Genomic DNA, 24,965 nt, shown 5'->3' with positions numbered 1-24,965 from the left:
GAATAAACGAGTTTGGGCTTTTTGCCAAGATGCCATATATGTGTTAAAAAAAATTATTCTGAAAATCACATGCAAAAACAACATGGATTAAATAGATTAATGAGGAAAATAGAACAGGTAATTTAGTGCCTGCAGAAATTTGTAACCAGAGCACACACAAAAAATCCATTTCCAATATAAAATACTGAGACAGTAAAGACTCTACTGGCATTTATACCTAGAATCACAATCAATTCAGCAAGTACAGTCTACTTCTGGGGTTTCTGCTTCTTCCTTTGAAAGGTAAGTCTTTGAGAGCACTCATTTCTAATAGAGACCTTTTAAATTTAAATTAAAATCCTAGTCCAGGATGTACTCATCTTAATCAATTAACTTTTTGAACTGGGAAACTATCTTCATGGCTTCTCTATCTGCACACAGCCTCCCCAAATAGCTTAATACAATGTGGCAGATGTGCTGGTTCTCAGAGCCACTGAATTATTTGCACTAAAGGAAAGCACTTTCATAGAATTCTCAGCTTTTTTTTAAAGGTCTGCACGCTTGCTAAGACTTTCTCCTAAATTGGTCTTACAAGATAATACAGGGGAAGCAGGAGGGACAGGGATCTGCCAAATGCCAGCATTGACTCTACATATCATCTCTGTCAATATAGTCATATATCTGGAAAGTATTTATTAAGCAACTACCACATGCCAGGAACTATGCTAAATGCTGGAAGTACTATAATAAGCAAGGCAGATGGAATCTATGCCTATACAGAGCCCTCAGGTGTAAATAAATCACCACACAGATAATAACTACTGCATGAAAAGTCAGGCAAAATGAGGAAGAGTACTGGAATACATAGCAATATTTCAAAAGATACAGGTTGGAGGTTAGTAAATACAAAATATACAGGGAAGCGGACTTGGCTCAATGGTTAGAGCATCTGCTACTGCATGGGAGGTCTGCGGTTCAAACCCCGGGCCTCCTTGACCCGTGTGGAGCTGGCCCATGCACAGTGCTGATGCGCGCAAGGAGTGCCATGCCACACAGGGGTGTCCCCCACATAGGGGAGCCTCACGCACAAGGAGTGCACCCCACAAGGAGTGTGCCCTGTAAGGAGAGCTACTCAACGCAAAAGAAAGTGCAGCCTGCCCAAGAATGGCACTGCACACACAGCGAACTGATGCTGCAAGATGACACAACAAAAAGAAACACAGATACCCTTTAACGGGGTTGGGGGAAGGAGAGAGAAATAAATAAGAAATAAATCTTAAAAAATTAAAATTAAAAAATATATATACACACACGTGTGACCTGCCAAGTTTTGTGATGATAACTGCACAAAGGGACCAACCATTCTTTTGTTCACAGTGGGAAAACCTGAGAGAGGGCCCCAAGGCTGGAAGAGTCATCAGTACCCAGCAAACTGGTTTCCACCACGTGTTAGGTCCTTTCTCTTCAGGGAAGGGCTTGTCTCAGGAAACAGATGAAAGCTTCCTTCAGTCTCCCCTCACCGTCTAGGAAACACTTGGACTCAGCAGAACACATTTTGCAAACCCTCTGTCCCTTGCAGTTCTGACAGTAAATGAGCCTGTGACAGAGGGGAGGAGCCAGCCATCAGAGGTGATTTCTCCTCTCTTTGGGAGCTGTAGCTTGTCCTCTATCTAATAACACTGAATAAGGGTTAGTTATAATACCTTATTCAGAAGTTGAAATAGGTTCTTATTTCTTTCCCAGTAAGGATCACAGATATCAAAGTTTTTCCTTGGGCAAGTGCCACATTTGATTTTGCATAGACTGATGTTTTGTAAGAAGATCAAGGGGGAAAAAAATCCTGTAACTGAGCATTGTAAAAATAATTGTCAAAGGGAGAGAAACTGTCTTTAGCCAAAGGGTGTGTCTAGCAATTATTGGGAATTTAGATCTTTGTCCAAGAGTTTATTCTGTGGAAAACTCACCAGGTCCTGACATAGATTAAAAGAATCCCAAAACCATAGAAGCAGGCTGCTCAGCTGGTGGGAAAGCTCAGACTTCCAGCTGAATTTTCAACAGGTCCCTGGAGGAGAGTATTCCCTTACATGCATATTTCTCTTGCAAAGAGGGCAGCTCTTGTGTTCATTTCCCTGGAAGTTGTGTTTTGACCTTCTGACTTAGATGGGAAGATGACGGAACTTCAAAAAAATCTTTTAAAAATTATGTGTTTTATTGTTGCCCTTTGTTTGCCTTAGAATTCTTCTGAAATTTTTATTTGTTTGATTTTCTGTGGGAAGGAGATTGAGTCCTTTAATGGAGACAAGTTTCCAGCTGAATTAGCACATCATGGTTTGTTATAATTCTTTGATTTCTTGTATTCTGTGGATGATCTATGATCTCCTTGAGGGCAGTGGCTGTGCCTTGTTAGTCTCTAGGACCAACTCAGTGCCTGACACACATAGACTGTCAATGTTCTAGGAGTGAATGTAATCAATAACTCTTCATCAAGTACTTATCATGTGCCAGACACTCTCCTAAATGTAGTGATAGAACAATTAAATAGGACAGTCAGGGTCTCCACCCTCATAGAAATATTTTTTAGTGGTAGAAATTGACCAACAACAAGAAAAACACAAACAAATAATATAGTTTTAAGTTGTAAATATCACTAGGCAGGAAGTTAAGAAGTCATGGAATAAAAAAAATTGTCTCTATCTTAGGCCATGCTGTATATTTGGCATATTAGTTTTATTTTTAAGAGTGCCAGGAGAGAATAAAATAATAGCATCTAATGAAAAGGTATATTCTCATTCTAAAAAAGACAGAAACCCAACGGAAAATTGGGTCAGACAATTCAGAAAGAAACTCACATGGCTAAACCTAAGAAAGAGAAGCTCAACTCTATTACTAATAAGAGAAAAGCAAATTAAAACAAGAAGAAACACTTTACCCCATTCAGAACTGCGAAACTTAGAAAGTCTGATAATGCCAGGTTTTGATGAAGATATAGAAAAGCAGTAAGCCTCATGCACTGCTGTTGTGAATTAGAATTAACCAGCAATCTGGCACTATGACATAAAATTAAGTATGTGCATATTCTATACTCTACTGTTGGGTATACATTCCAGACAAAATCTCCCATAAGTTCAAAGAGTGCCAGTTGAGAACATTCATCCCTGTATCATCTATGTTAAACAGAGTTGGATGGGGTCCATTGCTTGAGGAATGAGTGCTTAAAGAATCATGGAGGGAAGTGGACTTGGCCCAATTGATGGGGCATCCACCTACCACACGGGAGGTCCATGATTCAAACCCCGGGCCTCCTTGACCCATGTGGAGCTGGCCCATGTGCAGTGCTGATGCATGCAAGGAGTGCCCTGCCACGCAGGGGTGTCCCCTGTGTAGGGGAGCCCTACATGCAAGGAGTGCGTCCAGTAAGGAGAGCCGCCCAGCACGAAAGAAAATGCAGCCTGCCCAGGAATGGTGCTGTACACATGGAGAGCTGACACAACAAGATGATGCAACAAAAAAAGAAACACAGATTCCCAGTGCTGCTGATAGGGATGGAAGCAGTCATGGAAGAGCGCACAGCAAATGGACACAGAGAGCAGGCAACTGGGGGGCGGGGGGGAAAGGGAGGAAAAAAAAAAAGAATCATGGAGGTAGAAAAAGGAATACCTTGCATCAGTGAGAAGTTATGGGGAAGTGGATGTGTCTCAACTGATTAGAGTGTCCACCTATCATATAGCAGGTCCAGGGTTTGGTACCTAGGGCCTCCTGGCCCATGTGGTAAGCTGGCCCATGTGCAGCACTGCCGTGTGCAAGAAGGGCTGTGCCACACAGGGATGCCCCCTGGGTAGGGGAGCCCCACACACAAGGAGTGCGCCCTGCAAGGAGAGCCTCCCCAAGCGAAAAAAGTGCAACCAACCCAGGAGTGGCACTGCATACATGGGGAACTGATGCAGCAAGATGACACAACAAAAAGAGACACAGATTCCCAGTGCCACCTGACAAGAATGCAAGCAGACACAGAAGAACACACAGAGAATGGACACAGAGAGCAGATAACAGGACGGGGGGCGGGATGAGGTAGAATGGGAGAGAAATAAATCTTTAAAAGAGAAGCTGTGACCTAGATGTACAAGCAAGAAGAAGAAAGAATATAAGCTAAATAGTGCAATATAATTCATGTAAACTTAAAACACAAACAAAAAAACCATACTAATAATATTCCAAAAAGCATACATGTCCAAGGGTATAGATATAACTCACTAGAATGGCTGCCATTATTGAGGGGGCTGGATGGAAGTGGTGATAGAAATGAAGAGGGAAAAAATAAGCAAAACAAAAGAACAGTAAAATGAGACGTATAGTACATCATCTTGTAAATTCAATAATAAAAACAGGAAAAAATGAAAGGGATTTTACATCTTCAAGGACACCACTCTTACACAAAGTTTCTTTACTTATACTTCAATCCTCTTAATCAGTTAAAGCTCGAAGGCACAGTGATAGACTCAATAGTTGAGACAAAGCAAGTAGCCCAGGGGTACTTTGTGGCTCAGAGTCCAAGGAAGGACACACCTATACAGAGTACTGTGACTCAGGTCTAGGAATCAGACTTACTAGATAGAAAAAGGTTAAGATTAATTAGAAAGGGGTTGAATTATACTTAAAGACTTTACTTTAAAAATACTCCAAAATATTAATTTTGAAACCTTTGGCATATATTAAGCCATTTTTAATAAAGTTACACTTTGGTAAATAAAGTGTGAGATTTCAAGGACTCACATCTGTGAGAGCTCCAACAGGCCTACCTGAAAGTCAAAATATTACCACCATGTGCTAACACAGTATTTAAGTTACAGTTTTAGGCATTTACAACATTGACTTTTTTTATATATATATATATATATATTTTTTATTGACTTTGTAATAATATTACATTAAAAATATATATGAGGTCCCATTCAACCCCACCCCCCCACCCCACCTCTCCACCCCCCCCCCCCCCCCCCCCGCAACACTCGTTCCCATCATCATGACACATCCATTGCATTTGGCAGGTACATCTTTGGGCACCTCTGCACCTCATGGTCAATGGTCCACATCATGGCCCATACTCTCCCCCATTCCATCCAGTGGTCCCTGTGAGGATTTACAATGTCCAGTGATTGCCCCTGAAGCACCATCCAGGGCAGCTCCATGTCCCAAAGACGCCTCCACCTCTCATCTCTTCCTGTATTTCCCCATACCCATCAGCCACCATGTCCACTTTTCCCAATCCAATGCCACCTCTTCTATGTGGACATTGGATTGGTTGTAACATTGACTTCTTTTCTAAGCATTTTATTATGAAGATTTTCAAGCAGACAGAAAAGTTGAAAAAATTAAGCTGTAAATGTACTAAATTCCATGATTAACAGTTTGCTCTATTTTCTTTATTACGTATCTATCCATCCAATGTGTCTTATTTTAAATGCACAACAAAACAAGCAAATGAGCAATAACTTTTTTTAAGAAGGTATAACTCCAAAAAAAAATGTTTTCCAAGATAACTATAAATGCCATATTTCTGTCCAAACTTTTTACCATAAACAAGAACATTATCTCCCTGTCCCAGTGTAAGAAGTTCCTAGAAAAGAGAAATATGATCTACAAACAGATCATCAGTTACTGAAATATCAAAGGTTGATTGTAACAACATATTAACTCTAAATAAAATAGTCATTAGCTTAGACTCAAATCAGTCATATGACTACAGCATTGAATGCTAACCCCTGCCAAGGGAAACCTGTGACCCCAACCCAATGAATGATTTTTACTTTCTTCCTTGATAAGAAAACAATGGGTTTTAAACTGACTGCTCAAAATTGAATACATGGAGACTTCTGGGGAAGATGGCAGAGTAAGGAACCCCAAGACTCAGTCCTTCCAGCAAAAAAAAACCTATTAAACAGGAGGGACTTTCTGAAACAACTATTTTGAAACTCCGGAGGCCAGAAGAACACTGTACAGCATCCAGGGATGAGTGGGGGAAAGAAGTTGATAAATTACAGTAAAGAACTGTGAACTGCTCTCTCTGCAAGTTGGCTACTGGCACCCGCCCCCCCACTCTTGCAGCAGACCATCTAGAGTCCAGTCCCTAGATAGCTGCATATGACAGAAAGGGACATAAAAATGCCCTTCCCCAAGAACAGTGGTGGCATGGCCAATCACTGATCATGGTTTTTGATCAGGTAATTGGGATGATGAGGTCCTGGCTCTGAGGGCAGCCATTATTTCAATCTGCTCTGGACGAGGGGAGGCAGGCATTTCTTCAAACTTCCCCAGACAGGGGCAGAGGTGGTAGAGAGTTAAGGAAGCAGCTCTTCCTTAGGGCTGTGGGGAAAGTGAGCTGAAGGGCTGCATTTGCTGGCAGGCCAAGAAAGCTCAGCTTTGGGGAGCCATTGGAGAAGTTTTGGCACCTTTCCTGAACACCTCCACAGGGTTCTTTGGAGCCAGTCTGCACCCGTTCATGGGTCCCTGGGCCTGTTTTGGCTGGGAAAGGCTGAAATGGGAAAGTCATCCCATGGATGACCCTTCTCCAAGAGTTTGCCCTCTAGGCAAAAGCAGCATGAGACACCAAAAGGAGTGTAAAAACCTATAGAGGCAGACAATGTGGGACAAAGGCTTGCCAGCTTCAGATACCCCAGAGAGGGAGGTTTGTACCCTGGGCAATAGGGGACAAACAAACTCATGTAAACAGGGGAACTCCAGAATAACAAACAAGCAAAAGCCCAGGATGAGACAGAGTCTAGTAAGACAGAGAAAACCCTGCACACTGCATTCACCTTGGGCAGCCCTTCATGGTAAGAAGGCTGAAGCTCAAGGAAATCTCTGTCTCATCACCAGCTGGTTACAAAACTAAGAAAGAGACATTCCTGGAAGTAAATCCCAGAGTTAACAAGTTAAAATATCAAAATATACAGTGTGCAACAAAGGAGTACAGACAAAAAAAAAAAAAAAAAGAAATGATGACCCATCCAAAAGAAGAGGATAAAAATACAGAAAATACCAATAAAGACGAGGGAATGTGGGCACACCAAATGATGCCCTTTAAAAAATTATCTTAAATATGTTTAAGGAGATGAAGGAAACTACAGAGAAAGAAGTCTAGAATACCAGGAAAACAATGAAAGAACAATATGATAGTCTAAGTTAGAAATATAAAATTTTTTTAAAGGAACCAAACGAAACTCGTAGAGTTGAAGACCACAATAACTGAAAAAAAATTCCTATGAGGATTTCAAGAGAAGAATGGCACTGACAAAAGAAGGAATCCATGAACTTAAAGACAAGACACTTGAAATGAGTCAGGCTGAGGAGAAAAAGAAAAAAGAAATACTAAAAGCAAAAAGAGCTTAAGACAGCTATCGGACACCATCAAGCACACCAATATATGTGTTATGGTAGTCCCAGAGGGAGAAAAAAGAGAAAAAGGGGCAGAAGGAATAGTCAAAGAAACAATGACAGAGAACTTATCAAACTTAGCAAAAGATGTGTTTGCACATCCAAGAAGCTCAGAGAACACCAAACAGAATAAACATGAAAATACACCCCATCATATAGTGACTACCCTATAAAGTACAAAAGACAAGGAGAGAGTTCCAAAAGCTGTAAGAGAAAAACAACATGTTACATACAAGGGGATCCCAGTAAAACTGAGTGTTGATTTCTCATCAGAAATCATGGAGGCAAGATGGTAGTGGGTTGAAATACTTAAAGTGCTGAAGGAAAACAACTGCCAGCCAAGAATTTTATATCTGGTATGATTCTTTCAAAAACAAGGGAGAGATTAAAGCATTTTCAAATAAGCAAAAGCTGAGGAAGAACACCACCACTAGGCCTGCCCTACAAGCAATGCTAAAGGTAGTCTTCAGATTGCCATGAAAGAACACTTGACAGTGGTTCAAAAGTGCATAAAGAAATAAAGACTTGTGATAAAGGTAACCATTTGGTTAATTATAAATGCAATTATTATTGTATTGTATTGTTTGTTGTGTAACTCCACTTCTTACATCCTGCAATTGCTAAAATGTAAATGAAAACCTAAGTTTTTAGACATAAAATATACAAAGTTTTAAGTAGTAATAGTACAAAAAATGGTGGTGGGGGAAAGAGGAGTATAGGAAAAGTATATGTGCAAGCTATTGAAGTTAAGTTGGTATCAAAACAAATATAATTTTTATATATTTAGGATGGTAAATTTTAGCCCTATGGTTACCACAAAAAAGCAGATGAAAAATATACCCAGATAGAAATAAGAAAACAATATGGTACAACAAAAGATAACAAAGATAATAGTAGACTTTAAAGGAAATGAAGGACAAAAAGGCATATGACTCACAAAGGCTAGATAGTAAAATGGCAGAAGAAAGACCTGTATCATCAGTAATTACTTTAAATATAAAAGGATTAAACTCTCCAATCAAAAGACAGGGATTGGCAAAATGGCTGAAAAAGAATGACCCAACTACATGATGTCCACCAGAGAACTTAAAGTCAAAGTTACAAGTATGTTGACAGTAAAAGGATGGAAAAAAATATACATGCAAGTTGTAACCAAAAGAAAGCTGGAGTTGTTATACTAATATCAGATAAAATAGACTTAAATTTAAAAAAAAGATACAAGGGACAGTCATTACATATTGATAAAGGGGACAATTCAACAAGAAGATATAACAATTATAAATATATATCTGCACATAACAGCAGGGCACTAAAATATATGAAGCACATACTGGCAGATTTGAAAGGAGAAATTGACAGTTCTATATTAATAGTAGGAAACTTTAACACACCACTCTCAACAAAGATTAGAACATCTAGTCAGGTGATCAATAAAGAAACACAGGGTTTGAATGATAACACTAAACCAACTAGACCTAACAGACATATATACAACACTGCACACAAAGAAAAAGAATATACATTCTTTTCAAGGGCACATGGATCATTCTCCAGGATAGATCATATATTGAGTGAGTCACAAAACAAATTTGAATATATTAAAAAAATATTGAAATCATACAATGTATATTCTCCTACCACAACAGAATGAATCCAGAAATCAATAAGAGGGGAAAAAGGAAAAACTCACAAATATGTGGAAAACAAACAACATACTCTTAAACAACCAATGGGTGAAAGAGGCACACACACAAAAGTGAAATCATGAAATTTCCTGAGACAAATCAAAATGGGAAATATAATGTACCACAGCTTATGGGATGCAGGAAAGGCAGTGCTGAGAAGGGAAATTTATACCTGTAAATGCTTACATTAAAAAAGAAGAAAGGCTTCAAATCAGAGACCTAGACCAAAAACTGGAAGAACTAGAAAACAAAGAGCAAGCTAGACCCAAAGAAAGCAGATCGAAGAAAATAACAAGATTAGAGCAGAGATAAATGAAATATAAAGTAAAAAAAAAAAAAAAAAAAAATCAAAAGAACCTAAAGTAAGTTCTTTGAAAGGATCAACAAAAATGACACACATTTAGCTAAACTGAAAAAGTAAAAAAGAGGACACAAATAATGAAAATCAGAAATGAAAAGAGGGACCTTACTATCAAACCTGTTGAAATAAAAAGGAAATGCAAACCAAAACCACGAGCTACCATTTCACATCCATTAAAATGGCTGCTTTAAAAAAAAAAAAAAAAACACCTGAAAATAATGACTATTGGAGAGGATGTGGAAAAATAGAAACACTCATTCATTTACATGAATTGCTGGTGACAATGTAAAATGGTGGAGCTGCTGTGGAACACAGTTTGGCAGTTCCTCAGAAACCTAATATTTCAACCTTACCAAAAAAGTTAATGATTTTGATGATTGAAAAAATCACCAGTAATATATGGCACAGTAGTTAGAGCCTGAATTTCAGCATCAGATAAACCTAGCAATCCTTTTACTAGGTAAAAGAATCGAAAGCATGACCTCAAACAGATACTTGCATTCCAATGTTCATAGCAGCATTTTTCACACTTGCCAAAAGACAGAAGCAACCCAAGTGTCCATCAACTGATGAAAAGATAAATAAAATGTGGTATATACATACAAAGGAATATTATTCAGCTATAAAAAGGAATGAAGTCCTGATACATGCAAAAACATGGATGAACCTTGAAGACATCATATTGAGTGAAATAAGCCATACACAAAAGTACAAATATTGCATGGCTTCACTGCTTTGAAATAATTAGAATAAGCAAATTTATAGAGTCAGAATCTAGAATATAGGTTACCAGGAGAAAGCATAGGGAATAAAAATTGGGAAATTAAGGCTTAAAATGTACAAATTTCCTAGTTGGAATGATGGAAATGTTTTGGTAATGGATGGTGTTGGTGGTAGCACAATATTGTGAATATAATTAACAGCACTGAAATATATATCTGAATATAATTAAAAGGGGAAATGTTATATTGTATGTGGTAACAATAAAATTTTGTAAAAAAATTGCTGTTTAGGAAATAAGAAATCACCCCTTTAGATTTTGGGCTAGCTATCTGAACTTCAACTAATATAATTTTTTTAAAACTCAGTTTCTCTATGTTTGAAAATGAAGACTAATGTATGGCATACTAAACCATAAATCATTTCAGAGATGCCTGATGTGGTGGCATCTCTAGGTAACATCTAGGAAAACTTTTATTGACAGGTAATCACTTAAAGAGTCATCCTATGTTGTATGGCCTGAAAGTTGTGGTCCTCAGACAATTTTCATAGTGAAAAATCATTTATTTAAAAATTGTTTTAATGGGATAAAAACTGATTAAGAAAGCTAGAGTTTCAACTCACAATAATGAAGTTATTTTTACTGCAAAAAAGTGAATAGAATAATTTGTTTTCATAGCTATAAAGTTGACCTTATAATTCCAAAACTCTGAATCAGGTTTTGGATGAAGGTTTATCTGGTGCTGAAATTCAGGCTCTTAACTACTGTGCCATATATCAGCGATAATTTTTCAATCCCCAAAATCAATAACTTTTTTGGTAAAGTTGATTTCCCTCCTGTTTCACCTGTCTCCTCCCCAATTCCTTATTGATCCCATCTGCTTGCCCCAAATTCTGCTTCCTTTTTTGCCCAACCCTCAAGGTCTTCACAGGTCCTCTTTCTCCTCTCTAGGCCCTAACTACATGTGTTCCTCTAGTTGCTGCATCTTCTCTTTGCTTCTCATTCCATAAGAACCTAAAATCTTTAGGGTCAGGCAGGTAATAAGAAGCAGTGATGGGAGGTGAGGGAGGGCTTCTGGCAGCCACTCCTAGCTCCATGTTTCAAGGGAGCCAGAAATCCAAAATATGTGTGAAAAGCTCCTCATTTTTAAATGGATGCAACCGATTAGAACATTTTTTAAAACACAGGTGTGGGTGGGGAGTCTGCAGCCCAGCTTTGGCTACTAGGTTCCAATCTGTTACCTCCCTTCATAATCTCTCCCTTCAGTAATTAGTATCTTCACCCATGTCCACAACTTCATCTCTAGTCCCAACTTCTCTCTCAAGTCCCTCATTCCTAGTCACCTTCTGGATATTTTCATCTGAAAGTTAACCTGACATTTCAAACTCATAACTGGAAAAGAAAAAATCCCTCGAAGCTGACCTCTGCTTTTCTCCAGAAAACAATTTTCAGACTTCCTTGCTTATATTGCTGGACCCACTTGTTTTTGTTTCACTGAGATTCAAAACCTTAGGCATTAATGTAAACATTCAGACATTTGTTCAACAAATTCTTTTTGGTTACTAGGGAGGTATCAAATAGTATATTGAACAATAAAGGGTTGAGGAAGCACTTTTTCTGGCCAGAGACACAGTCTATCGGAGGAGATCTTTAATGGAAAGATGATGGCAATATGATGTGATGAATACACTAGAAGATACATATTCCAAGGCCTAAGGCAGTGTAGAGACAGGATCAATCAAGGTATCACAGAACTCATGAATTCATTCAACCAGTATTTTTTGAATTCCTACAATACTCTAAGCCCTGAGGTGAAAGTCACCAATAAAGTATTGGAGATACAGTTTTGAAAAATACAGATAAGGCTTATGGTCTCGCACAACTAATTGGGGAGAAAGGTGTAGAGAAATTAGGCAAATAAACAAGAGCACTTTGGTTAGGGATAGATACTCTGCTGGCTGCTGTGAACAGGTTTGCATTTTGTTCATTGCAGAGGCCCAGCTGTGAGGGTAGATGGGGTCTGCTTCTACCAGAAGGGGCACCTTTTTTTAATGAGTGGGAAGGCACTGAATGTTATGAAGAAAATTAAAACCCAGAGTTCATAAAATGTGGAGACTTTTGGATAGGGTGGCCAAGGAAGGCCTCTGCCTTGAGATCCAAATGATGAGATCATCTGTAGACAGAGTCTTTAGGACCGAGAACACTCAGTGGAATAGCTCCAAGGCAGAAATGAATTGGCATGTTTGAGGAACAGAGAGAAAAGCTGCTGGGGTCAGGAGCAAGCAGTCTGAGGGGCTGTGTAACGAAGGCAATGGAAGCTACTTGAGAGGGAGGTTAAGCTATACAGAGGAATGCCTAGATATCTGGTGGCATTTCATCTGAAATGCTATGGAAGAGTTTTCAGTGGTGAGAAGTAGCAAAGGCGTCCCAGTTAAAGGGCTCAGAGTGTATAGAAAGTATTCGGAAAAGCTCCAGCTTATTTGGAAAATGGTAAGAGCATTTTTCATTCTAGCTGCACCATAGACGTTTTGGGGTTGAGGGATGGGTGTGAATGTTGGGAAATGAGTTAGAGAGACAAGACTTGATCCAGATGCTGGAGGGTTATAATAGACTGCAGCCAATGAAGAGCCAAAAATGGGAAAGGAGAATTATAGGATCAGGAATTTGTTTCGTTTTGTTTCTGTTTTTAAGGAAAATAATTTAACATGGCTAGAAGGTCAGTTCAGAGGTTGTTATTACAGTTTGGGAGAAAAATGGAAAGAATAAAGAAGGGAACTGATATATGAGACATTGCTAAAAGATTAAGATAAAAAAAAAAAAGAGACACGTTGCTAAGTAGGAAAAACAGGACTTGGTATCTAATTGGATGTGGTGGATGAGAAAAAGGCCATCTCTGATGTTCCCCCCCGACTTCCTTGCATGTTCAGACCCCAAGGTCTGCCAGTGTTGTTTTCTTCTCTTGTCTTTCAAGTCTTCCTCTTTCCTTTCTACCCCATGAATGCTTGTCTGGTCTCCAGATACTCTCTTTCCTTCTTCTGAAGTGCTGCACTGCCTTATTTTATGTGTCCTGTCCCACAGCACATCTCCACTATAATTTAGAACTTGATTGCTTGGGTGCCTGCATTATCATCCCTCTTAGACTAAGTTCCTTCAAGACAGGAGGCAAGTGTTATTGATCTTTGGTTGATTCACACAGAGAATTACTGGCACATTACGGCTGAAGGGAAGATGAAATAAATAAATAAAAAGCAACTGCATGCTGCTGTAATAGGGTGGTTTGTAACATGCAATCTTAAACAAATAACAATTGGTCAAGGACTAATTATTCTGAAGATGACCTTCATCTTATACCAAGCACAACTAATAATAATCCTCAAGAAAAGTGAATCTTCTCCCAAATAATTAAAGAAAAAACTCTCCCAGAGCTCGATTTCAAGGTTAAACCACAGTGTCCATTGTCACCTGTTCCTCTTAGTGTCAGTCTTTTCCTACCCCTCCCCCAACGAAGCATTCTGCCCTGAGGCACACCAGGTAAGAGAAGTTTATCTTGCAAGGCCATCTCTCCTACTAAGCCGAGAAAGAAAAGCTGCTTGTATCAACTCTGATAGACACCATTAATTTCAAACTTAGGTTGATGACAGTAACAGTGAAGTAAAGGCCCAGTTTTATTCTTTTCCATATATCGGCATAAAGTTGCAAAGTACACATGGACATAAGATAGCGATCATGCACCCGGGGATGAGCCTCCCTGGCAACGAGGGACCACTATCAACTACCAACTGATGATGCAACTGGAAAATGACCTTATACGGAAGGTTCAATGCGGATCAGCAGAATATCCATGTCTACATAAAATACCATGACTTTAAAATGCTGTTTGACCTAAAGTAAGGGGGAAATGGAAAGGAGAAATGAGTTTATATGGCTACGAGTTTCTAAAAAAGAGTCTGGAGGCTGGCAGAAGGTTTGCCCTCATGCACAACTGAGCAGAGTCAGAGAGACAGATAAAGCAGATACAACCCCCAGATATTGGTTCCTTTGAGGGCTAAAGAGACCCATGGGAGTTATGGTCATGGCCGATGGGGTTAACTACCAGGGCAGATGGCCCCTCTTTGGAAATGGTGTTTATGTGTGATGAATCTGGACTCAGATGGGATCTCCCTTCATAAGACTTTCATGCTAATGTGCTGGAGGTGCAGTTAATGTTGGGGTTTAAGATATATTTAGGGGATTTGAATCTCTGGACTGACAATGTGATAGCCAGATCCTGAGCCTCAACAGACTCCAGCACCTACAATCTGATTTATTGGACTTACCACACTCAGCTAAGATGGAGGTGAAGAAGGACAACCACCACACCATGGAGCCTAGAGTGATTACAACTGAAAATGGGAGGATTGCATCCAGCATCCAGGTGGAATCTGAGCCTCCTCTTGACATAAAGGTGCAATGGACACAACCAATCCAGTGTCCACATAGAAGAGGTGGCATTGGATTGGGAAAAGTGGACATAATGGACAAAGGGTATGGGGAAAGGCAGGAAGAGATGAGAGGTGGAGGCGTCTTCGGGACATGGAGCTGCCCTGGATGGTGCTTCAGAGGTAATCACCGGACATTGTAAATCCTCACAGGGCCTACATGATGGAATAGAGGAGAGTATGGGCCATGATGTGAACCAATGTATATGAGGTGCAGAGGTGCCCAAAGATGTACTTACCAAATCCAATGGATGTGTCATGATGATGGGAACGAGTGTTGTTGGGGGGGGGGAGAGGGGGGGTGGGGGGGTGGGGTTGAATGGGACCTCACATATATATTTTTAATGTAATATTATTACAAAGTCAATAAAAAATAAAAAAATTAAAAAAAAAAAAAAAAAGATAGCGATCATGGTGTGCAACATTGCAACATCTTCATAAGCTTTTCTAGTTTTCATTGGGTACCTGTAATGAAAATTAATGAAAATTTCTTTGTGTAAATGGGAAGGTAGATGGAAGCAAAATGGAGTGAAGAGTGAAGAGACTGTATCTTTTTGTTTCCTCTCCCCTTCACCCCACCCCATTTGTCTGCTCTTCTGTGTCCACTCACTGTATGTTCTTCTGTGTCCACTTGTATTCTTGTCAGTGGTACCCGGAATCCGTGTCTCCTTTTGTTGCATTATCTTGCTGCGTCAGCTCTCCATGTGTGCAGTGCCATTCCTGGGCAGGCTACACTTTTTTCACACTGGGCAGCTCTCCTTACAGGGTGCACTCTTGCGTATGGGGCTCCCTTACATGGGGGACACCCCTGCGTGGCACAGCACTCCTTGCACACATCAGCACTGCACCTGGGCCAACTCATCATACAAGTTTGAACCTTGGACCTCCCATGTGGTAGGCGGACGCCCTATCCATTGGGCCAAATCCGCTTCCCAAGAGACTGTATCTTAATCTGATCTTTACCAGTTACTATAGCATATGAAGCCTAAACTATACTTTTGCTGTTATTAAATTGATTTCATTTTCAATCTGCCCCATTGAAGTTAAAGTTCCAAAACAACTTTCAAATGTCAGCATTATTTCCCCAAAAGACAAAATTCAGGGCAATTCCAGACAAAATGGCCTGAACATAATCACCATATTTGTGATTGTAACAAAAGGACTTAACTTTATGTATATATTTGTGGAATGTCATAGTGACAAATATAAAATACAGAAAATCCAAGTAACCATGAGCCCAGTCAGAGCCCTCAAGAGTTCAGGGGAGCAAGACAGAGGACAAAGGAAAAATGGGCCTTTTCAAATAAACAAATTAATGGAAACAAATAATTTACTCTAATGTACTGCAATCCAAATGTTAAAGAAGAGAAACAGCATGGACTAATGGAGATGATCAGGAGACTCAGGTTTGTCTAGGCTTCCTTGTTTTCATCTGCATAATGGGAGAGCTGGACCAGGTGCTCTTAAGTGCCCTTTCAGCTTTAAAATCATATTACTTTATTTTTCACTAAGTTCATGGAACCCAGAGTAAGAAAACCACACCTAGAAATTTCTGGAAACATGATATAGTACCATTCTGCATTCTCATTTCTTAGAATTATGGAAGCAGATGTAGGTTAGGCACCTGGGCTCCCACCTACCATATGGGAGGTTGCTGGTTCAGATCGTGGTGCCTTCTAAAGAAGACAGTGAGCTGGTGCAATGGACAGGCACAGCAAGTTGACACAACAAGAAGATGCAACAAGAGACACAAGAAGAAAAGACCATAATGGGAGACACAAAAAAAGCAGGGAGCAGAGAGTCCCAGTGCCCTAAAGAAGGCAACAAGCTGATACAATGGGCAGGTGCGGAGAGCTGATACAAGATGGTACAACAAGAAATGTGAGGAGGAAAAAAAGCAGAACGGGAGACACAACAAAACAGGGAATGGAGGTGCTCAAGCAATTAGATACCTCCTTCCCACACCTGAGGCCCCGGTGCCTCCTAAAGAAACAAGGAAGGGAAGCAGATGTGGCTCAAGCAATTGGGCTCCCATCTACCATATAGGAGGTCCAGGGTTCAATACCCAGGGCCTCCTGGTGAAGACAAGCTGGCCCACATGGCAAGCTGGCCCACACGAAGTGCTGGCCAACACGGAGAGCTGACACAGCAAGATGATGCAATAAAAGGAGACACAGAGGAGAGACAATGAGAGACTTAGCAAAAATCAGGGAGCTGAGGTGGTGCAAGAGAATGATTGCCTCTCTCTCACTCTGGAAGTTCCCAGGATTGGTTCCTGGAGCTGCCAATTCAGAATATAAGCAGACACAGAAGAACACACAGCAAATAGATACAGAGAGCAGACAATGGAGGGAGGGGGGAAGAATAAATAAATACATAAATAAATAAATAAATAAAAGATGTTTCAGCAAGTGAAAACAATAAGAGGTTGTAGAGAAATAAATTAATTTTTAAAAATAAAAAATAAAAAATCAAACAAGGCATATGTCTCAGGAGTCACATGAAGTACTGGAAGGTCAGAGTGATCTTCATTTTAAGAATGGAGGCCCTTCTAGGAACTAGTCTTTTGGAGATCATCAAGTAACTCTCCCACTCCTCTTTTGATAGATGAAGAAATTGAAAACAACAGAAGTTAGGTGATATCACTAAATTTCTCAGCTAGATAGTGGCAGAGCGAAGCCCGTCTTTCTTTGCTGTTGAACACTCTTCTTAAAATCCCATGCTGTCTTCTGAACTGGCCAGTAGGTTTCCAGGTAAGAGCTAAGCATTCTTTTTTAGCATGCAGATTTTATCTTCTCTATTAGACTCCATGTTTCTATTTTTTTTAAAGATTTTTTATTGTGGTAAAAATATATATATATATAACATAAAGCTTGCCATGTTAACCATTTTTAAGTGTATAATTCAATGGCATTAATTCCATGCCCAATGCTTGTACTGTCATCACCACTATTTACATAACCTTTTCATCACCCTAAACAGAAACTCTGTACCCATTAAGCAATAACTCTCCATTGCCCCTCCTCTTGGCCCCTGGTAATTTCTAAACTACTCTCTGTCTCTATGAATTCGCCTATTCTAGATACTTCATATAAGTGGAATCACAATATTTGCCCTTTTCTGTCTGGCTTATTTTACTACACGTCTTCAAGGTTCATTCATGTTGTAACATATAGCAGAATTTCCTTTTTATGGCTAAATAGTACTCCACTGTATGTATATACCACATTTGTTTATTCATTCATCTGTTAATAGATACTTGGGATGTTTCTACCTTTTGACTATTTTGAATAAATACTGCAGTGAACATTGGGATACGAGTACTGTTTGAGTCCCTGCTTTCAATTCTTTGAGGGTATTTACCTGCGAGTAGAATTACTGGGTCATACGATAATCTATGTTTAACTGTTGAGGTACCACCAAACTGTTTTTCACAGCAGCTGCTACACTTTCATTCCCAGCAACAATGCACAAGAGTTCGAATTTGTCAACATCCTTACCAACATTTGTTATTTTCCACTTTTTCTTATTAGAGCCATCCATGTCAGTGCGAAGTGGTAAATCATTGTGGTTTTGAATTGCATTTCCCTAATGACTTTTCTTGTGGTTATTGGCCATTTGTATATCTTTGGAGAAAGTGCCCATTTTTTAATTACATTGTCTTTTTGTTGTGCCGTAGAAGCTCTTTATTATACCAGATACTAAGCCTTTGCCAGATATATGTAGAAATGTTTTAAAGGAGCACTTAAGGAGAATGGAATAAAAGACATGGAAGCGTTTTGAAATAAAAGGCTGTTTTGCTGAAATTAATAGGAAATCTTGAATGGAAAAGACAAGATTAAAGAAGACTCTGGATTCCCATTCTAGCAAAGCTCAGAAAGTCCTAAAGAAGTTCCTTAAAACACAGCAGCCCTAGACATGATAATCAAAGTCACCACACTGTCCCTGAAAGTGGGTAGGAGGCAAAAGGCTGTCTCTATATCTTACTTGTTTTTACAACTACATTCCCTGTATTCTTAATGAGAAAGAATAAAGAAAATGCCCTGTAAAGCACTTAAAATGTATCAAGGGAGGGATATCCCACAATGTTGAGGATTAAACCAGCAATTGAAGTCTATTTTAGGAGGAGTAAGCCAAAGAAGAAAGCCAGGATTCTCCTGTGTCATCAGAGTGGAGAAATGTCCACCTGCTCTTAGAGTTACCATTTCTGCAAATGAATGCAACCTTAGTGACACCTCTATAAATTGTACTGCAAGGTTCTCTCACTAAGAGAAGTGCAACTTTCCCATTCTGGACTCTGTCTTACTTATTTATAAACGAAGTTTGCCTTGGCATGGTTTTCTCCCCTCAAGTGACACATAAACCGGCTGCCTGGAACAGTAATTACACCTCCTTTCCCAGAGCTCTGGGCTTGCCTTGCTAGGAATGAGCTTGGCTTGTACACTCTCCTGGAAGAAGGGAGTGATGCCCTTGGAACTCCTGCTGCTAATAATCCCAACTGTGTCCATTCAAGTCAACTAGGGAACTGGGAAGTTATTGGGAGGGGTAGAAGGAGAGTCAATTATTATGGTGAATAGTGACAGTCATAGGCCCTAAACAGATGTTACTTAATACAGAAAACCTTTTTTCTGAATATTCTAAGGGCGGGCCACAGCCAGAGGGTGTGAAGGCAAATACAAATTAAAAATAAGAGGCTTAATTCTTCTTTTACTTTAGAAAACTTGTCATTGTAAATCCTTTCTCTGCCGCTCTGAAATGTTTGTAAATCTTTTTTAAAGTTTAAATAAGCCTCCTGCGAAATGAGTTTATATGGCTACGAGTTTCTAAAAAAGAGTCTGGAGGCTGGCAGAAGGTTTGCCCTCATGCACAACTGAGCAGAGTCAGAGAGACAGATAAAGCAGATACAACCCCCAGATATTGGTTCCTTTGAGGGCTAAAGAGACCCATGGGAGTTATGGTCATGGCCGATGGGGTTAACTACCAGGGCAGATGGCCCCTCTTTGGAAATGGTGTTTATGTGTGATGAATCTGGACTCAGATGGGATCTCCCTTCATAAGACTTTCATGCTAATGTGCTGGAGGTGCAGTTAATGTTGGGGTTTAAGATATATTTAGGGGATTTGAATCTCTGGACTGACAATGTGATAGCCAGATCCTGAGCCTCAACAGACTCCAGCACCTACAATCTGATTTATTGGACTTACCACACTCAGCTAAGATGGAGGTGAAGAAGGACAACCACCACACCATGGAGCCTAGAGTGATTACAACTGAAAATGGGAGGATTGCATCCAGCATCCAGGTGGAATCTGAGCCTCCTCTTGACATAAAGGTGCAATGGACACAACCAAACCAGTGTCCACATAGAAGAGGTGGCATTGGATTGGGAAAAGTGGACATAATGGACAAAGGGTATGGGGAAAGGCAGGAAGAGATGAGAGGTGGAGGCGTCTTCGGGACATGGAGCTGCCCTGGATGGTGCTTCAGAGGTAATCACCGGACATTGTAAATCCTCACAGGGCCTACATGATGGAATAGAGGAGAGTATGGGCCATGATGTGAACCAATGTATATGAGGTGCAGAGGTGCCCAAAGATGTACTTACCAAATCCAATGGATGTGTCAGGATGATGGGAACGAGTGTTGTTGGGGGGGGGGGGAGAGGGGGGGTGGGGGGGTGGGGTTGAATGGGACCTCACATATATATTTTTAATGTAATATTATTACAAAGTCAATTAAAAAAAATTAAAAAAAAAAAAAATAAATAAATAAATAAATAAGCCTCCTGCAAGAATGTTTCCTCAAGGACCAGAGCCAGTCTTTGAAATGTAATCAAGGAGGATAGCCTCCTATCTCCCAGTTTCCTAGGAGGAGAGGTGCACACTTTCAGGCAGTACTTGGATCAAATTGCAAACCTATCTTGGGTCCTAAAGATACCAGAAATATCTTGAGAATATGTATATAATGGGTTGTGTCCACTTAAAAAGTGTGAGTTTTCTATCTTCGCAATCTCTTTAGTGGATATCTGTAATGTATCACATTTTGGTTTAGTGCTCATTCAATAATAAAATTGTTTTTTCTTTCTCTTCTGCCTTTGTGGAGAGTGTTTCTGGGTAGGGAGTAGATTTTCTTTCTAATTATATTTCCCTAAGAAACTTCTGACCCCAAAAGTCCCTACCTTGGCAGCCTATTGACACACTCCCAAAGGCTGTTCCTAAGACTGTAACTGTGACCACCTCCTTTCTCACTCACCCCAGAAAGCATACGAAGGTGGGAGTGAGCAAGGCTGACTCTTAGATGAATAACTTTGAATACACCTGTAGTAGATTGGATTAGGTACCCCATTTAGATTTGATTTTAATCTTAGTCTGGATTCCTGTGGGTGTGAACCAATTGGAAAGAAGATCTTTGAAGATGCTCTTTTAGTTAAGATGTAGCCAACTGAAGCAGAGTGGGCCTTAATTGAGATGATTGGAGTCCTTTATAGCAGAAGAAATTCAGACAAGAGAGAAGTCCACAGGGAGGAACCAAAAGCTGGAAGTCAATAGAATCAGAAGAGAAAGGAGAGGACATCTCCATGTGACAGGAAAGCCAAGGAACCCAAGGTTTGCCAGGAACCAGTATTATAATGCTACAGTCTTTAGGGAGAAAGCAAGCCTTGCCAATATCTAGATTTTGGACTTCTCCTAGTCACAAAACCATGAGTCAATAAATTCCTGTTGTTTAAACCAGCCCATTGTGTGGTAATTGTCATAGCAGCCTGGCAGCTAGGACAATGCTAAATTTTAATTTTTAAGTAAATTTTTGGAAAATGTCAGTATTTTATTATTAAAAATAAATTTCTCAGGTTACACCAGTGAAATGATAGCCTAGGTCTGGGAAAGAGACAAAAATATTTCTTTTATTAAAAATGTGTTCCTGGAAAGCAGGAGGAAGTAACCTGACTCTGCTACTAGGCTCTGCCAGCCCAGGGCTCAACAGTCTTTCCAGACCCTGTCACCTGAGTTTTTGTCATCCAAGGTCTTGTAGTTAGAAGACTGTGGAGTGGCCTGATGTGAAAATGCACCCTCAGCTTTGCTACTCCAAGCATGGCTTATTGACAATCAGGACTAGCCAAATTGGCATCACTTGAAGGTCAAATAGAAATGTGGAGTCTCGGTTCTTACCCCACTCTTTTACCACAGCAGAATCTCCATTTTAACAAGATCCCCAGTGATTCATGGACATTATAAATTTTGCAAAGCTCTGCCCCCATGACTGATAAATTATAACTTAGTCTTTGCTCACACAACCCTCCCTGCTACCATGATATACCCACATCAGTCTCTCTTCCCAAAGTCAAATATTATAATGCAATCTAATGCAAATCAGCAGGAGAGTGGATTTGCAAACCTTGCAAAGAAAGCAGAATTCCACATAATTGATAGAAGGTATATCGGAGAACTACTCAAATCACACACAAAGCATCAGCAAGTGTGGAACCTGCAGTTAGACCCTTTAAGGAATGAAGGGGAGCAAATCTACAAGGATGATTATAGTACTTCAAAAGAGAATGATTTGAATATCAAAGAAGTAAGACAGGCCCTTGAGAAAAATGAGAAGGCCCATGGACATCTTTGTAAAATTGGCCCACTTTATGATTATGCTGTGCAAGTCAAATTTACGATTTTCTTGAAAAACTGTGCTAAAAAAAACCAAATCAGCACTTCATTCCATCTTTAATCCTTCTAAGAAGTAGCATGTTGTTTTAATTATAACTTAAATTGTATTATATGAAATAAAATCTATTTTCCTAAGTTTCCATTTTTAAGGAAAGAGTCTAATCAAGACTGTCACTATTGATCATGTACATGAACCTTGTTTAAGTGCATTCCTGCTAAGTGGGCTCTCCCACGCCAGTTATATATACCCCAGCAGTGATGACCTACTCAACTCTGTTTTTCATTATTTCATATGCCTTTTTCTTATTTCCTTATAAGTCTTCTTTTTAGCACCTGTGACCAGTGTGGGATAATTGATACCAACTTATTCCACAGCTTAGTGAAAAGTTCATTTTAATATCCTGTTTCCTGGTTAGATGTTTCAGTTTATTATAATTCCACAGAAGAGGGTGTATCCATAGGGTTTTAGCAATAACAGCAGATATTTAATGAGTTATTAATTACCTTATCCACCATGAGAAAGTTCTCCAACTTCTCTCCGTTTTCACAGGTGACCTCACCCACCTCTCTCACGGCTCTGGGCAGGATCTCTTGTACCTCTTGGGCAATTATTCCTACATAGAAAACATTCCAACAGGTTTAGACAGGAAAGACTTTACTGGAGAAAATCAGGCCTACGTCAGAATGGAATACTGACAACCACATAGAAAATCTTTGGAAATAAATGGAAATAGATGCTATCCCTCCTAAGCTTTTCCTTTGATCTACAATGCACTTGAGGCAAAATAGGAATTCAAAGCCAGGTTTAGGATTCAAAATGGGAGTGCCTTTTTCTATGCTCTTCCTTGAGACTCTGAGCCAAATGTTTCAAGGGGAAGTAAATGCCCTAAAATCCCTGTGCACAGAAGTCAGGGTGGGACATTAGCTGGATTTGTTTCTTTTCCTATAGGACGACTAGAGGGCAGAACCACTCTGCTTTCCCCTTTTGCGACTAGGGCCATCTCCTCGGCCACCCTCTCTCCTCCCAAGACTACCCAGTGCTGCTCCTCACACAGTCATAGCTTCCACCTGCACCTGGGTTCACCTTCCGGGAGCAAGAGGACTCCAGTGAAAAGAAACTGTGTATTTAAAATACTGCACCAGTTCCTTGGGGTGTGGGAGTAGAGGTGGGGTGCTGAGTAAAGATGACACAGAGATTCTTTATCCTTTCCTATTCTAGTGATGATGGATTTCACCAAGGACGAGTCAGACCACCAGGGTATTGTCAAATGTCATAGCACACAATCTCTAATTAAAGAGGGAATTAAAAATTTTATTAGTTTGCAATGCAAAGTTAAAAAGGAAATTTGTCTGCATACCTGTTTGATGGGCAGTGTTTATTCCCATCGCAGATGCAAATTCAGGCTTGTAGTCGTATTCAACAATCCTCATTTGGGCTATCCTTCTCAGTTGTTCATTTGTGTCAACCTAATTTAATTAAAGAAGGGCAGATTTCATGCACTTAGATATTTGCTATTAAAATCAACATCCAGAGTGACCCAGAGAGATTAGGAACATTGACAGTGAGACTATCCTTTACTCTCAGGAAAATTGTTTTAAAAGAAATTTATTTTCTCCCCAGAGGAGCCAAAGTTTCAAGTCACTTCAGTGACTTCCAAACACTAAATAATAAACTGAGAGTTTCCGTGTGCAAAATACAGAACAAAAGCCCCATCACTCACTGCACTTGCTTTACTTCTTTCCTCTGAAAGGTGAATCCTCCTTCTGACAACTGAGCACATGGGTTCACAGGCACAACTTCTATTTAGAAATTGAAAATGTGGACTTAGTCCAAGTAACCATATTTGAGGTATGATATAACATACATCATTGAGTTGCCTTTTTGGACTTTCTGTTGCTGAAAATTCACGAATGGCAGATTATAAATAGGGACCACACAACTGCTGGCTCTGGAGGACATAAGCCTTTCTCCTACTCCAAGAAGCTTCCTCCCCAGACTACGCTGGTCAGTGATGTGTCCTCCTGTGAGCTCGCTGCACTTAGGGTGTTAAAGGCACTTCCAAGAAAATTTCACAGGGTCACAGCAAAATGATAAAATGAAGACAATATAGTGATTTTTTTCATAAAGGCAAATGTGTTTGTCTCAAAAAAAATTCCCCTATAATTTGAATTTGTTGGTTTTTATTTTTCTAATGAAATGATGATAATAGCAGAGGATCATTTTTTAATGATCATATTTAACAAGTAAAAGTTGGCAGCCTTATATGCAGCACCCAAACTTTCTTTTGGAACAAATAAATTATGAAACCAATGTCTCTTAGCAATTAAATAAACATGACCCAAATATATGCGGTTTAGAAGGGACTCACCATAAATTCAAAGACAAAAATAGTTGAAAGTGCCCAAGACAACTAACAAGGAGCTGAGGATGGACAACCACAACACCAAGGAACTGAGAGTCTACAACTGCAAGCAAGAGAGTCCCACCCATCAGCCATATGGGATCAAAGCCCCCTCTCAATTAGAGGTGGAGTGGGCATCACCATCCCAGAATCCTCAGGATTGGGGAATAAAATATGGACTAGAGTGGACTTACTCTTATTCTATTATAGATTCATTGTGATTCTAGCAATGGAAGAAATTATATCA

At 39.8% G+C, this 24,965-nt stretch overlaps 1 protein-coding gene across 1 annotated transcript in view; it reads right to left on the bottom strand.

Annotated features, from left to right (window-relative positions):
* MYRFL (myelin regulatory factor like) overlaps nucleotides 1-24,965 on the bottom strand; it is a 140,521-nt gene that overhangs the window by 34,356 nt on the left and 81,200 nt on the right. Inside the window, 2 exon segments of the mRNA XM_058308416.1 lie at nucleotides 22,821-22,930; nucleotides 23,675-23,783. Coding sequence (XP_058164399.1) covers nucleotides 22,821-22,930; nucleotides 23,675-23,783 — 219 coding nt within the window.

Source organism: Dasypus novemcinctus, chromosome 12 (genome assembly GCF_030445035.2).
Source record: "Dasypus novemcinctus isolate mDasNov1 chromosome 12, mDasNov1.1.hap2, whole genome shotgun sequence".
Lineage (NCBI taxonomy): Eukaryota > Metazoa > Chordata > Mammalia > Cingulata > Dasypodidae > Dasypus > Dasypus novemcinctus.
The sequence above is the reverse complement of the archived record's forward strand: the minus strand, read 5'-3'. Positions and strand labels throughout refer to the sequence as shown.